Source organism: Oncorhynchus masou, chromosome 6, assembly GCF_036934945.1.
Source record: "Oncorhynchus masou masou isolate Uvic2021 chromosome 6, UVic_Omas_1.1, whole genome shotgun sequence".
NCBI classification, from domain to species: Eukaryota; Metazoa; Chordata; class Actinopteri; order Salmoniformes; family Salmonidae; genus Oncorhynchus; species Oncorhynchus masou.
Window position 1 is genome coordinate 23,210,858 of NC_088217.1, and position 13,532 is coordinate 23,224,389.

Here is a 13,532-nt window from a genome sequence, read left to right on the forward strand (position 1 = left end):
TGGGAGGATGAGGTCAAACTGTTCTGTGAAATCCATGTCAAGTCAAGTTTTATTGGTCACATATGTAACAGTATAGCTTCCGTCCCTCTCCTCGCCCCAACCTGGGCTCGAACCATGGACCCTCTGCACACATCAACCACAGTCACTCACGAAGCATCGTTACCCATCACGCCACAAAAGCCACGGCCCTTGCAGAGCAAGGGGAACCACTACTTCAAGGTCTCAGAGCAAGTGACGTCACCAATTGAAATGCTATTAGAGTGCACCGCTGCTAACTTGCTAGCCATTTCACATCGGTTACACATACACATGGTTAGCAGTTGTTAATGCGAGTGTAGCGAAATGCTTGTGCTTCTAGTTCTGACCGTGCAGTAATATCTAACAAGTAATCTAACAATTCCTAACAATTTCACAACTACCTTATACACACAAGTGTAAAGGAATGAATATGTACATATAAAAATATGGATGAGCGATGGCCGAACGGCATAGGCAAGATGCAGTAGATGAGTACAGTATATACATATGAGATCAGTAATGTAGGGTATGTAAACATTATATAAAGTGGCATTGTTTAAAGTGACTAGTGATACATTTATTACATCCAATTTTTTATTATTAAAGTGGCTAGAGATTGAGTCAGTATGTTGGCAGCAGCCACCTAATGTTTGTGATGGCTGTTTAACAGTCTGATGGCCTTGAGATAGAAGTTGTTTTTCTGTCTCTCGGTCCCTGCTTTGATGCACCTGTACTGACCTCGTCTTCTGTATGATAGTGGGGTGAACAGGCAGTGGCTCGGGTGGTTGTTGTCCTTGTTGACCTTTTTGGCCTTCCTGTTTCTGATAGCCTATAATTTCTCAAGTGGGAATTGGAATATTGGATCTGGGTAGCTTTCTGGAGTCCCGTTGCTGCCTGTGAGGTTGTTAGGCTGCTGTGGGAAGTTGAGGTTCATCAGTGAGTGACAGGGTTTAATGAGAGGTAGAGAGGGTTAATGGGGATTTACCTCACTGGATTCTGTATTAGTGCCTGTCTATCACACACATGCAGGAATGTACACATACTGAACACATATGCGCTCGCGCGCACACACGCACACGCACACACACACACACACACACACACACGCACACGCACACGCACACGCACACACACACACACACACACACACACACACACACACACACACACACACAGCTATTTGGAGTATGCTTCAGACTAGCTGTGTTCCAGTCCCAGTCTCTAGAGCCGGGAAGGCTGTGTGAGCCAGTCAGAGAGACTGGGGTTGTTTGTCATTGTCTGCCAATTAGCTTTTGCTTACTGAGCTCAGTATTAGAACTGTGACTCCTCCAATGAGCAAAGGAGACAAGAAGGCAACTGTTATGATAATACTGTACCAGAGCATGTCCCCAATTTTCTCTCTCTCTCTCTCTCTCTCTCTCTCTCTCTCTTTCTATCTCGCTCTCTTTCTCAAACAGGAACTGGAATGATGGTGCAGAACCAGGCGGGATCCCCATGGTCCAATCATGCTCCTCTCCTGCTCACCGCCACACTCTCCATCACTCTCATTGGCTTACTGGACCTGTGATCTACAACTATCCCTGGACATTATGTTTCATGGTCTAAGCCGATTGGTCAAATTCACCTATCTGGAGTTTTGTTGGGGTGGGGTTAAGGGATGAAATTGAATAGGTGGGGAGGGATGTGTGGGGTAATATTTTGAAGCAAGGGTAATTGTGGGAGTTGTCAAAATGACTGATGGTTATTTTATTCTTTTTATAAGAAAATCAAAGAGGGTAATTTTTTTATGTGTGGGTCTGTGGGGTTTCAAGTGGGTCAGACTACCTGATTGTCAGTTACATTGGTGTCGTTAGAACCATGCCTTATGGGGATAAGAGAGGCCTTTGTGCTTCACAGCAATAGGTCACTCTCTCCATGTCTCCTGGCTTTCCCTACTCTGCTATAAACCCAAGGCTCACTGGCGTATGTCACCCAAATCAGCCTGTGTATGTAGAGCATCATGTGTACATACCATTGAGAATGAATGAGGACTCTAGTGCCCAAAAGCACGTTTTAGCAAGGGCTGCGCAATTGAGGACTTTCACCATTCTGAAGTTGTCAAATGGGTGAGACATCCTATGGGTTAAGGAAGGATCACATAATTCCATCCAGGTCCTCAGGAGGGATCAGGCAATGAATTATACTTGTGATCAAACATTCCGTAACTGCAGGTGGCAGTAAATCGCCAACCTTCACTTTATACCTGTTTAAGCAACACACTACCAGGTGGCAGTATGCACCCTGTCATTTTTTTTTACCAACTCATAGAAGTTGTAGTAGAAGAAAATGTGCTACTTCAAAATGGAGATGGTCTCAATGGCGCTGCCCGTGCGCTCACAGACGCCATAATGGGACAGGTAAAATGATGAGTCCTCTATAATGATCTATGGTACACACATACAGAACAGTAGACAACATCTCTGGTTCCCTCAGACACTGACCAACTCAAACGTTTGTATCTAGAATAAGATGAAGGGGGATAAAACAGTGATGTCATAAATGTCATGATTTTTGAGAAATTCTACTTCAAGTAGAACTCACTGTAAATAGAACGCTAACTTAGCCTACTGGTCTTTCTTATGATACAGTCTCTGTTTAAAATGGCCCTTTTCTCTTTGGATTGTCTGCCTGTGTATTTGTTTGTTTGCTTTATTTTTTGTTTGCGATGGCAGCATCCGGATGAATAACTTTAATGGTCCAAATGAATGTTTACCTTTTTTATTGTTTATGTTTAGATGAGAGAACTCAACTTGATAAAGAGCTTCATCAGTTCTTTCAACAGCAAAAATACGATGAAAGTGTGATCACCAAAGTACAGAGTTATCGTTAGTATTATTATTAATGCCACCATTATTCTGTCACCCTTTATCCATGAACTTTTATGTAACATGTCCTGTTGTTCATTAACTGTTAATCATGCAACGCACCTGCCATAAATACTGTCTGTCTGAGAAGGGTTCACGACAAGGATACGACATCTAAGGAACATACTGCATATGCAAGTTAATCATGAAGCCCCTGTGATATTGATTTGGGTGTAAAGCAAAGAGAATTCCTGCAAGCTGTTTAGATGTTCCTGATGTTTCCAGAGTTACAAAAGCAGCATGTCAACATGTCACGCCCTGATCTTAGAGATCCTTATTTATTCTCTATGTTCGGTTAGGTCAGGGTGTGACTCAGGTGGGAAAATCTATGTTTTCTATTTCTTTGTTGTGTGGTTCCCAATCAGAGGCAGCTGTCTATCGTTGTCTCTGATTGGGGATCATATACTGTATAAGTTGTGATTTTCCGTTTGGGTTTTGTGGGGTGTTATTTTCTATTTAGTGTCTGTGCCTGACAGAATGGTTCGCTTTCGCTTTTGAATTTTTATTTTTTTCTTCAAAAATAAACATCATGAACACTTTCCACACTGCGCTTTGGTCCACTCTTCCTTCCACCGACGACGAGCGTTACAGAACACCCCACCAAAGAAGGACCAAGCAGCATGGCCAGGAGGACTGGACCTGGGATGAAATCCTGGAGGGAGAAGGACCCTGGACACGAGCCGTCCAAGGGAGCAGATGGAGGCAGCGAGAGCGGAACGGCGACTATACGAAGAGTTAGCTCAACGACGGAAACACGAGAGGCAGCCACAAACGGGAGATTGGCAGAGGTAGGGTTTAGACCTGAGCCAACTCCCTGTGCTTACCGTGGGGAGAGTGTGACTGGTCAGGCACCGTGTTATGCGGTGATGCGCACGGTGTCTCCAGTGAGCATTCACAGTTCGGTGCGCTCTGTGCCAGCTCCGCACATTTGTATGAAGCCTCCAGTGATGATCCATGGCACGAAGCCTCCAGTGATGATCCATGGCACGAAGCGTCCAGTGATGATCCATGGCACGAAGCCTCCAGTGATGATCCATGGCCCGGAGCCTGCTGTGAAAATCCAGGGCACGAAGCCTCCAGTGACGGTCCCCAGTCCGGAGCCTCCAGCAACGGTCCCGAGCCTCCAGTAAAGGTCCCCAGTCTGGAGCCTCCAGCGACGGTCCCCAGTCAAGAGCTTGCAGCGACGATCTACGGTCCGGAGGTCCCGGCGACGATCCCTGACCGGAGCCTCCACCGAGAGTAGATGCCCTCCCCTATAGGTTCAGGTTTGCGGCCGGAGTCCACACCTTTGTGGGGGTTACTGTCACGCCCTGACCTTAGAGATCCTTATTTATTCTCTATGTTTGGTTAGGTCAGGGTGTGACTCGGTGGGAAAATCTATGTTTTCCATTTCTTTGTTGTTTTTGCCGCGTGTGGTTCCCAATCAGAGGTAGCTGTCTATCGTTGTCTCTGATTGAGGATAATATATAAGTTGTGATTTTCCGTTTGGGTTTTGTGGGGTGTTATTTTCTGTTTAGTGTCTGTGCCTGACGGAAGTGTTCGCTTTCGCTTTCGTTTTTGAATTTATTATTTTGGTTTGAGTGTTTCTTGAAAATAAACATCATGAACACTTTCCACGCTGCACTTTGGTCCACCCTTCCTTCCACCGATGACGAGCTTTACACAACCACTGTCTTTGTCAAGTGTTATGCCACTGTACATTAAAACCGTGGCAGCTTTTGAACAGTGGGTCTTCTCCTATATTTTCCCATCTGATAACTCCTGCACCTAGAAAGTCTGTGGAATGTATGTTCAGTACAATACCTTGAACTATTGATTTTGGGCGTAGCCAAGAAGTTCAATGGTAAACTGCTCTTTCAACACATTGTGTCTGTTCTCAATATAACTACTGTTAGATACATCTTAACTTGAAACAAGATTGCAACTACTGTATGTTGTCTCTTGTTTTATTCAATTTCTGTTGGTCTGAAGTACGTTTGTGTACGTTTGTGCTTCTACATGTTGTTCTATGCAGTAGAACAGTTCTAGGAACCAAGATGCTCTGTGGCATTCCAGGGTTTGTTAGTCATCACTAATTGTAATTCTATGATTTCAAAACATCTCAGGAGTGTAGGAATCAAACAATACCTTTTATGGTTTGCAAGGGGTCTTTTTTTGTTACTTGTAAATGGGAATTGAAAACGGTTTGTTGAGCAAGTGGTTGGATGATGGATCACTTGTTTTGTCCAGTGCTGTTTGCTAGCTACATCTCACATTTTAGGGCCAAAGCTGTATAGAAGTTATTGTTTGTTTTAAACAGACATCGACTGATTGTCAACATCAGAATGAGCGAGATACAAACACACTCTGGACATTTTGATGACAATCTGTTAGTACAGAAACAATGCCACTATACCCAGAGTTCCCAGTTTTGACAGTCATTTTGTTTTCATAATAAATTGATGTATTCAACACCTGTCAGGTTTGATGTTTCAGACCCGTAGTGTTTTGATTCCAGTGTGTGAAGCCACCCAATCCTGTGCCTGACAGTGTTCAGGTCATTTTCTATTGGATCGGGAGTGTTGCGTTTTATAAACTGTTTTGGTATGTTGATCACTGTACCTTAAAATAAAGAGCGCAGCTAAAAAAGAAACAACGTGACTGTCCATACGCCTTATAGTAATATAGTAATGAGTTACTATAAACACAAACTCTCACTTTGAAGTTGAAGACAATGAATGCATGGTAATACTGTCGTTAAAACTGCAGAACAAGGGCATCAATTTGACTCTCTTTCAACATGCCGGTCAAACTATAGTCAAACATATATCTCATTCAGCAGCTTCTGCAGGGTCAAACAGTTACTAAGGCCTGATATGCTGAACGCCACTGGACCACTCAGCTCTGTACACTGTATCACATCTAACTGTTCAATAATGTTGAAGATAAACTGATACAGTCACCAACTGGGAAAGCAGCCTGTGTTCCCGTAAGCACAGGATAGGAGTTACTATGGTAAAGACTGAGCATACAAAACATTAGGAACACCTTCCTAATATTGAGTTGTACCCTTTTTTTGCCCTCAGAATAGCCTCAAGTCGACGGGGCATGGACTCTACAAGGTGTTGAAGGGTTCCACAGGGATGCTGGCCCATGTTGATTCCCAGCGTTCCACAGGGATGCTGGCCCATGTTGATTCCCAGCGTTCCACAGGGATGCTGGCCCATGTTGATTCCCAGCGTTCCACAGGGATGCTGGCCCATGTTGATTCCCAGCGTTCCTCAGGGATGCTGGCCCATGTTGATTCCAATGCTTCCCACAGTTGTGTCAAGTTGGCTGGATACCCTTTAGGTGGTTGACCATTCTTGATACACACGGGAAACTGTTGAGTGTGAAAAACCCAGCAGTGTTGCGGTTCTTGACACACTTAAACCTGTGCGCCTGGCACATACTACCATACCGCGTTCAAAGGTACTTAAATCTTTGGTCTTTCCCATTCACCCTCTGAATGGCACACATACACAATCCATTGTCTCAAGGCTTAAACATCATTCTTTAACCTGTCTCCCACCCTTCATCTACACAGATTGGAGTTGATTTAACAAGTGACATCAATAAGGTATCATAGCTTTCACATGGATTCACCCGGTCAGTCTGGAAAGTGCAGATATTCCTAATGTTTTGTACACTCAATGTATTTGAACACTGGATCTCACTTATCACACTCATCTCACTCACTATCTTATACTGTACTGTACTGTGCTGCTAGAGTACAGTTGTTAGCACACACTTAGCTCACAACTCAGAGCCTACTGTTTGGTGGGTGGTGTTGTTCCTTCCTCACCCAGCACTGGTATAGGTCTGAGAAGACGCACAAGTACACGTGATCTGCCCTTGCTTATTCTACCCCAATCGGGAAGGTTGCCTCAGCCATGGACTGTTGTTGCCCTTTTGGTTATGTACGTAAAGCTAGCTTATTCATTTGTGTGTGTGTGTGTGTGTGTGTGTGTGTGTGTGTGTGTGTGTGTGTGTGTGTGTTGTGTGTGTGTGTGTGTGTGTGTGTGTGTGTGTGTGTGTGTGTGTGTGTGTGTGTGTGTGTGTGTGTGTGTGTGTGTGTGTGTAAATGTTTTTGTTAACGCAACGCTTTTCATATTTAAAAAACTACCATCAGATATCTCTGTAATACTAAGGTAACATCATGTCCAAAAACTGTTGGAATGTTGTGTCAAGTTCAGGAAGTCTGATTGGTCGGTTCATCTCTCACTTCATGGTGGAAGCTATGATGGTGCTCGAAGTAGATGTTGCCCGTAACCACAGATCGAGGATCAGTTACTCTCCCCCTAATACTAACCTGAAGCATTAGGGGGGTGAAAACACTGTCCCTGTATCAGTGGTTAAAAAGGGCAACATCTCTGCTAGGATGTGCTTGCCTGTCAGCTGGTCGGGCTGAAATGTTGATATGTTATGATACCGTTTGGCCAAAATCTGTGATTGAATGGAAATCTGAAGGGGGGATGGCACTTGTAAATGTGACTGAATAAACACCTTGGGGTTGTATTTAAAACGTTCCTGTTCCACTGTGTTCTTTATTTCCTTATCACTGTTGAATTTGCATGGATGATGTAGCATGATCAAAGATTGATTTATTATGTCAGTTGTGACATATCAGGATGAATAGCCCCTAAATACTGGCCATTTTACCTAGTGTGGGTCATTTCATCTATTAGGGAGGGGGGACCTGGGTTGATTGTCTCAAGGGTTGGTTGTCACAGTCCTTTTTATTACCAATCTAGAGATTGCTGTGTAATATTAAAATATGTCAATTATTTGAAAGATCTCATCCATCTGGTCAATTCATGTCAGCATGACATGTTTCACGTTTTTATTAGTCATATGTACAGAATATACACATGTTATACACCATCCATACACTGTGAAATGCACACACGTACACATGTTATGCAAAGACATGCATACACAAACAAATTTACTCAAAATGTCATATGTTGCTCTCACAGCATAAAATGCTGAATTTTGTTGGGAATATTTTTCGATCAAAGAAAGGCATGGCTATTTCTAAGACTCTGTATGCTGTAGTTCCTGTTACAAAAGGAATAAGCAACTAGCAAACATTGTGACAACCAACCCAAGAATGGAGCGTGTGTTTGATGGCTTTTAGCTCAATGTTGGAATACGATATGAGGATAGAAAGGGTCCCTACTGTATGTCAACCCAAGGCCTTGGTATTTCTATGAAGGCTTAAAAGAGTCTAGTAAGATATACTAGTGCTGAGAAATACACAGGAGTAAAAAGTGTGAAAGCCAACTCCGGTCTCCCTAATCAGTCAATCTCCCACTACCCAGAATAGCCGGGAAACTTATCACTTGCACTTTGATACCAATTATTATTAAGGAAAGTGAAAAGTATAAATAAGCAAGAACAAAGCACAGCTAGAAACTCGCCCTCTGTCACTGGTGGAGAAAGGTAATATGATCACATCCATATTCATGTTTTGTATGTAATATTTAATGTTATATTAATGTATGTGACATAGCTTGTAATTTCATATGTAATATCACCGCTATGTTGCAACTTACTTATCATGCATGACATGGTGATAACAGTGTGTTTATTAATTAACGTGTGAATAGCATTTGAAAAGATGTAGGGTTGTTAACAGTGGATATAAGTGTGTGTATGCTTACATCAGACTTGGTTCAAATACATGATTGAATACACTGCAGGGTGGGTGGAGTTGACCCTTTTGTTTTTTTGGCCAGGGCATAAATAAAGGTTACATTTAAAACATTTCAAAATGTTTTCAAAAACTACATTTTTGGGGACTTTTTAATTGGTTCCATTATACCAGTTAAGTTATATAGTATGTGAAGTGCACTTCAAGTATTTGAAAGTGTTTATACATTTGACCTAGGTCTGGGTATACATGAATGTGATTTTGTTTAATATGCAGCTAATCAAGAACAATTAGTTACATGGGTTACTAAATGTTAGAGATTGTGAAATACAAACACTATCCAATACTTTGTAATATCTAATATTTACAAACTTGGTTGACCTGAATGAACAACATAACAACAGAATTGCACTCTGCTTTTAAAAAGTATTTCATGTATGAAATGTTATAATTGTATAATTATACGATTTTGTTATATATTTATATTTAGTAATGTATTTATTAAGTCATTTGTTTGTTTATTTGTTTGTATGTATTAATTTATTTTTATAATCTATCCTTTCTTTCAGGTACATTGTTTCTAAGGAAAACATACTTTATTTTTACAACACAATGGCCAGACTTACTGTGCTTGCAGGTACATGCCTATGCCGTCTTCAGTCATTACCATCACTATCATCATCCCCATCCTCCTTGTCATTATCATCATCCTCATCCTTATCATCATCCTCATCTTATTCTTCAACATGACCCACTGGCAAACGAGTCCCTAGTGTCTACTCTGTTAACTCAGTAATCTTTCTTCAGGTCTGGGCCTTCTGCTGATGTTGCAGATTGGTAAGCATTTCCCTCATCAACTTTTTTACATTTCTCAATTGACATGTTTAAACTATAGAGATTAAGATTGTGTTCAATCTAATTCTGTGGTTTAAATCTCCTTATCTGAGCCCCAATTACACCTCTGAGGCTTGGTAATCCTAATCAAATTCATGCATCCTACATAAGCATTTAAAATTAGGAATCCCATAAAGCAAAATAATCCAACCCATTATTTTAGAGCACCCCAAAGGGTCAATGTGAAATTCAGCCTCTGGATAGATTTCTTCTTCTACCTTCAGCTGTCTCCACCAAACTGGTGTGTCACATGACCAACTGGTCCCAGTATCGCCCAACCACTGGGAAGTTCACCCCCGAGAACATTGACCCATTCCTCTGCACCCACGTGATCTACGCCCTGGCCACCATCAACAGCTTCAACCAGGTCGCCCCTATCGAGTGGAATGACGAGACCCTCTACATGAGCCTCAACCACCTGAAGAATGTGTGAGTGACTCTGGGTTGACATCAGTGAGAGTTGGGCCTTAGTTAATAATTCCATGGTGAACACTAGGTTTGACTCCTCATCTTACCTCTCTGATCTGCAGGAACCCAATGATGAAGACTCTGCTGTCTGTCGGAGGCACAGTCAATGGACTTAGCCCGTAAGTCTCTTATTGGTTCTTCACAGTATTTTATTGCAATTTCACAGCTCTCCAAAAGCATGGTTTGTGATAAGATAACATTTAACTTTCACATCTTTCCACTACTCCACATTAAACAGATTTGTGTTTTTGTACCCAGCATCTAAAAAAGTCAATTTCAATGGTGCAGATTTTTATTGTTTCCCATTCCACTCCTTTTTTTATCAGGTTTAATCATTGTGTTTTATCATAGTGTTCTATCATAGTGTTTTCCATTTCCCTACTTCTGCACATAATAAAGACTCAGGACCAGAGAAACGGTTTACATTGTCTCCCTCCACCCCTCTAGATTCATCGGTATGGTGTCCAAGCCTGAGGGCCGCCAGGCCTTCATCAAGTCTGCCATCAGCTACCTGCGTTCCCATGGCTTTGACGGTCTCAACCTGGCCTGGGAGTTCCCCACTCAAAACGGCAGCCCCGATGAAGACAGGGAGAGATTCACCAAGCTCGTCAGAGTAAGCTTGCACATAAACTTTTTTTACTGACAGTTATAACATGAGTGAGGATTTGCACCTTTATCTTTAAATGTGTTTCTGTCATTTTCTGTGGCTTGTTATCGTTGTAGAGCTGTCTATCCAGCTCAGCCTGAAGGGCCATAAAGTTTTGATTATTTTCTGTACCTAATGTCTATGTATGGCTTAACAGGAGCTGCAAAAGGCCTTTGAGAATGACGCTAAAGACACCAGACTGACCCAGTTGCTCCTGTCTGCCAACGTGGCTGCTCTTCAGCCCACTATCAACTCCAGCTACGAGGTGGCCCAGATTGCCAGGTACTGTAGACAGCATGGGTCTGGGAGAAACCCACTCAGCTGATATAAGTCTCTGATATAAATTGAAGTCTCTGTTTTCTCTCTTTCTCTTTTTTATCTCTCTCCCTCTCTCTCCTTTTCAAACAAACACACTTTATATACTTCATTCCCCTGTCTATTCATGTCTCTGCAGCTCTCTGGACTTCATCAACGTGATGACCTATGACTTCCACGGACACTGGGAGAGAGCCACAGGACACAATAGCCCACTGTTCCGCAGCAGCCATGACTCGGGGACACACTACCACTTCAATGTTGTAAGACACTCTTTCTTTTTTAACATCTACACCAAGTTTTTCACCAGGAAACTTGTGAAGAAATTATGTAAATATAGGAAATATTGGTATAGATATCCTCCATTGTAGCTCCCTTGTCTTAACCACCTGTCCCTATGTGTTAGGACTCTGCCATCACCTACTGGCTGGACAACGGTGCTCCCGCTGAGAAGCTGCTGATGGGTTTCCCCACCTACGGCCGTACCTACCGTCTCACCACCTCCAACACTGGCCTGGGAGCCCCCACAAACGGCCCGGCTGACGCTGGCCCCTACACCCGGGACGCAGGATACTGGTCCTACTACGAGGTGTGCTAAAACTTTAATAACTATGTTCATGATCATACATCTGATCTATATATATATATATATATTTATTTATTTTTTCTTACTCAAAGCACACAAGCCACGAATCTCAAAACACTATACGCCATTTTGTGTAGTTTGTTTGTTTATCTGTTTGTTTGTCGTTATCTAACAGAATGTTTCGCTCCTCCCAGGTCTGCTCTTTCACCTCCGGTGCCGCTATCGAATGGATTGATGAGCAGAAGGTCCCCTACGCCGTCAAAGGCAGTTCCTGGGTGGGCTACGACAGCAAGGAGAGCTACGATGCCAAGGTACATGCCAGGAACAGCTGTGTCAATATCAATCAATCATGCAATCAACTGATTTATCTCTAAAGCCATGTCCATGTTAGCACATCTGTCTGTGTCTTCTTTGCTTCGTCAGGTCCAGTGGCTGAAGACCAAGAACCTGGGAGGAGCCTCTGTGTGGACACTAGACATGGATGACTTCAGTGGTGCTTTCTGTGCTGATGGCCCCTTCCCTCTCGTCAACCACCTCCGCAACTCTCTGGGTAAATGAACGTCCATTCAGTTCAATTGAATTCAGTTGACTTTACAAACCTCTAAGTCAAGTAAAGTAAAGCTATACAGTATCTAGGTCTATATATAATCTCAAACTCTCCTCCCTTTCTCCATACCTCCTTCCCTTTCTCCCTCCTTCTCCCAGGCTTCACCCCCAAGCCCACCACCACTCGGGCACCCACCACCACCCCAGACCCCATCCTCAGCTTCTGCTCCGGACGCCCAGATGGCCTGTACGTCAACATCTTCGACAACACCACCTACTTCCAGTGTTTCCGTGGCAACACCTACCTGCACAAATGCCAGCCCGGCCTGGTCTATGTTGATGCCTGCAAGTGCTGCAACTGGCCCTGAATTACTGCTATGTACTGTAGGACCAATTAGTTAGAATGCCATAACAACCTTCAATGACAACATGCTGTTACGGCAATAACCTACCTTAGCAACTTAGTCATGAAAATACATTTTTTTAATTTTGTCCTTTCTTGTTTGCCTGGCTACAATCTTCCTCAATAAAAAAAAAACATATAATGTGAATGTATAATTTTTTTGACATAGAATCACAGGATTTTCTGAGTTGTTTTCCAATCCTGTATATAGATTATGAAATTATGAAAAATAGTAACAACGTTCCACCCATGAGGCCACTAGTAGGCAATCTGGTCATTTTAAATGTGTTAAAATTTGTTTAAATGTAACCTTTATTTAACTAGGCAAGTCGCATATGAACAAATTCTTATTTACAATGACCGCCTCCACCAGCCAAACCCGGAGGACGCTGGGCCAGTTGTGCGCCGCACTATGGGACTCCCAATCACGGCCGGTTGTGATACAGCCTGGATTCGTTTGACTGCAGGAAAGAGCTACAATGCATATATCAAGCATTTCGTCAATGGTCTCTCTCCTCCCTGCAAATATAACCACAAACATATAAGACTGCATCATAATCAATTACATTACTATAGTTTAGCAATTTTCTCTTGGTCTCAAAGAACTTCCCAAAGTTAGGGGGTTACCTTGTGTCATCTCACACAATATTATACATAACAGCCAATGTAATTTCTAAGTTAATATCGGGGACTGAAAAATAAAGCAACATTTTATATTTTCCTTCCTACAAACCTGGATGTTTACCAGAAAACATGATAAACCACTCCCATGGTGGTTTATCATGTTTTCTGGTAAACATCCAGGTAGAGCAGTCTACAACCATGGGAGTGGTTTATCATGTTTTCTGGTAAACATCCAGGTAGAGCCATCTACAACCATGGGAGTGGTTTATCATGTTTTCTGGTAAACATCCAGGTAGAGCCGTCTACAACCATGGGATTGGTTGCAGCAACAGCAGCAGCAGCAATATCAGGACTCCTGGACATGGGAGGAAGTTTTGGACAGCAAGGGTTGCTACACATGGGAGGAGATCCTGGCTGGAAGGGATCACCTCCCATGGGAACAGGTGGAGGCAGCT

General features: G+C 42.8%; 2 protein-coding genes across 2 annotated transcripts in view; both read left to right on the top strand.

Moving 5' to 3' along the window:
• Nucleotides 1-1,646, top strand: part of LOC135541648 (contactin-2-like) — a 77,324-nt gene extending 75,678 nt beyond the window's left edge. The window contains exon 22 of the mRNA XM_064967967.1: nucleotides 1,476-1,646. Within this exon, the coding sequence (XP_064824039.1) occupies nucleotides 1,476-1,585 (110 nt within the window). The 3' untranslated portion in view covers nucleotides 1,586-1,646. The remainder of the gene's footprint in view (nucleotides 1-1,475) is intronic.
• Nucleotides 1,647-9,207: 7,561 nt separating this feature from the next.
• Nucleotides 9,208-12,442, top strand: LOC135541033 (acidic mammalian chitinase-like). The gene is made up of 11 exons (XM_064967172.1): nucleotides 9,208-9,232; nucleotides 9,403-9,432; nucleotides 9,714-9,918; nucleotides 10,020-10,076; nucleotides 10,405-10,570; nucleotides 10,761-10,885; nucleotides 11,058-11,181; nucleotides 11,325-11,507; nucleotides 11,699-11,815; nucleotides 11,928-12,054; nucleotides 12,210-12,442. Exons 1-11 carry the CDS (start codon nucleotides 9,208-9,210, stop codon nucleotides 12,416-12,418), a joined length of 1,368 nt encoding a protein of 455 aa, XP_064823244.1. The 3' UTR covers nucleotides 12,419-12,442.
• Nucleotides 12,443-13,532: the final 1,090 nt, after the last annotated feature.

Bases quoted from the DNA above. Each gene is read 5' to 3' on its own strand.
- LOC135541033 (XM_064967172.1), top strand. From the start codon at position 9,208: ATGGCCAGACTTACTGTGCTTGCAG. The intron at 11,182-11,324 runs GTAAGACACTCT...CCTATGTGTTAG, and splicing joins CACACTACCACTTCAATGTT to GACTCTGCCATCACCTACTG. The intron at 12,055-12,209 runs GTAAATGAACGT...TCCTTCTCCCAG, and splicing joins CCACCTCCGCAACTCTCTGG to GCTTCACCCCCAAGCCCACC.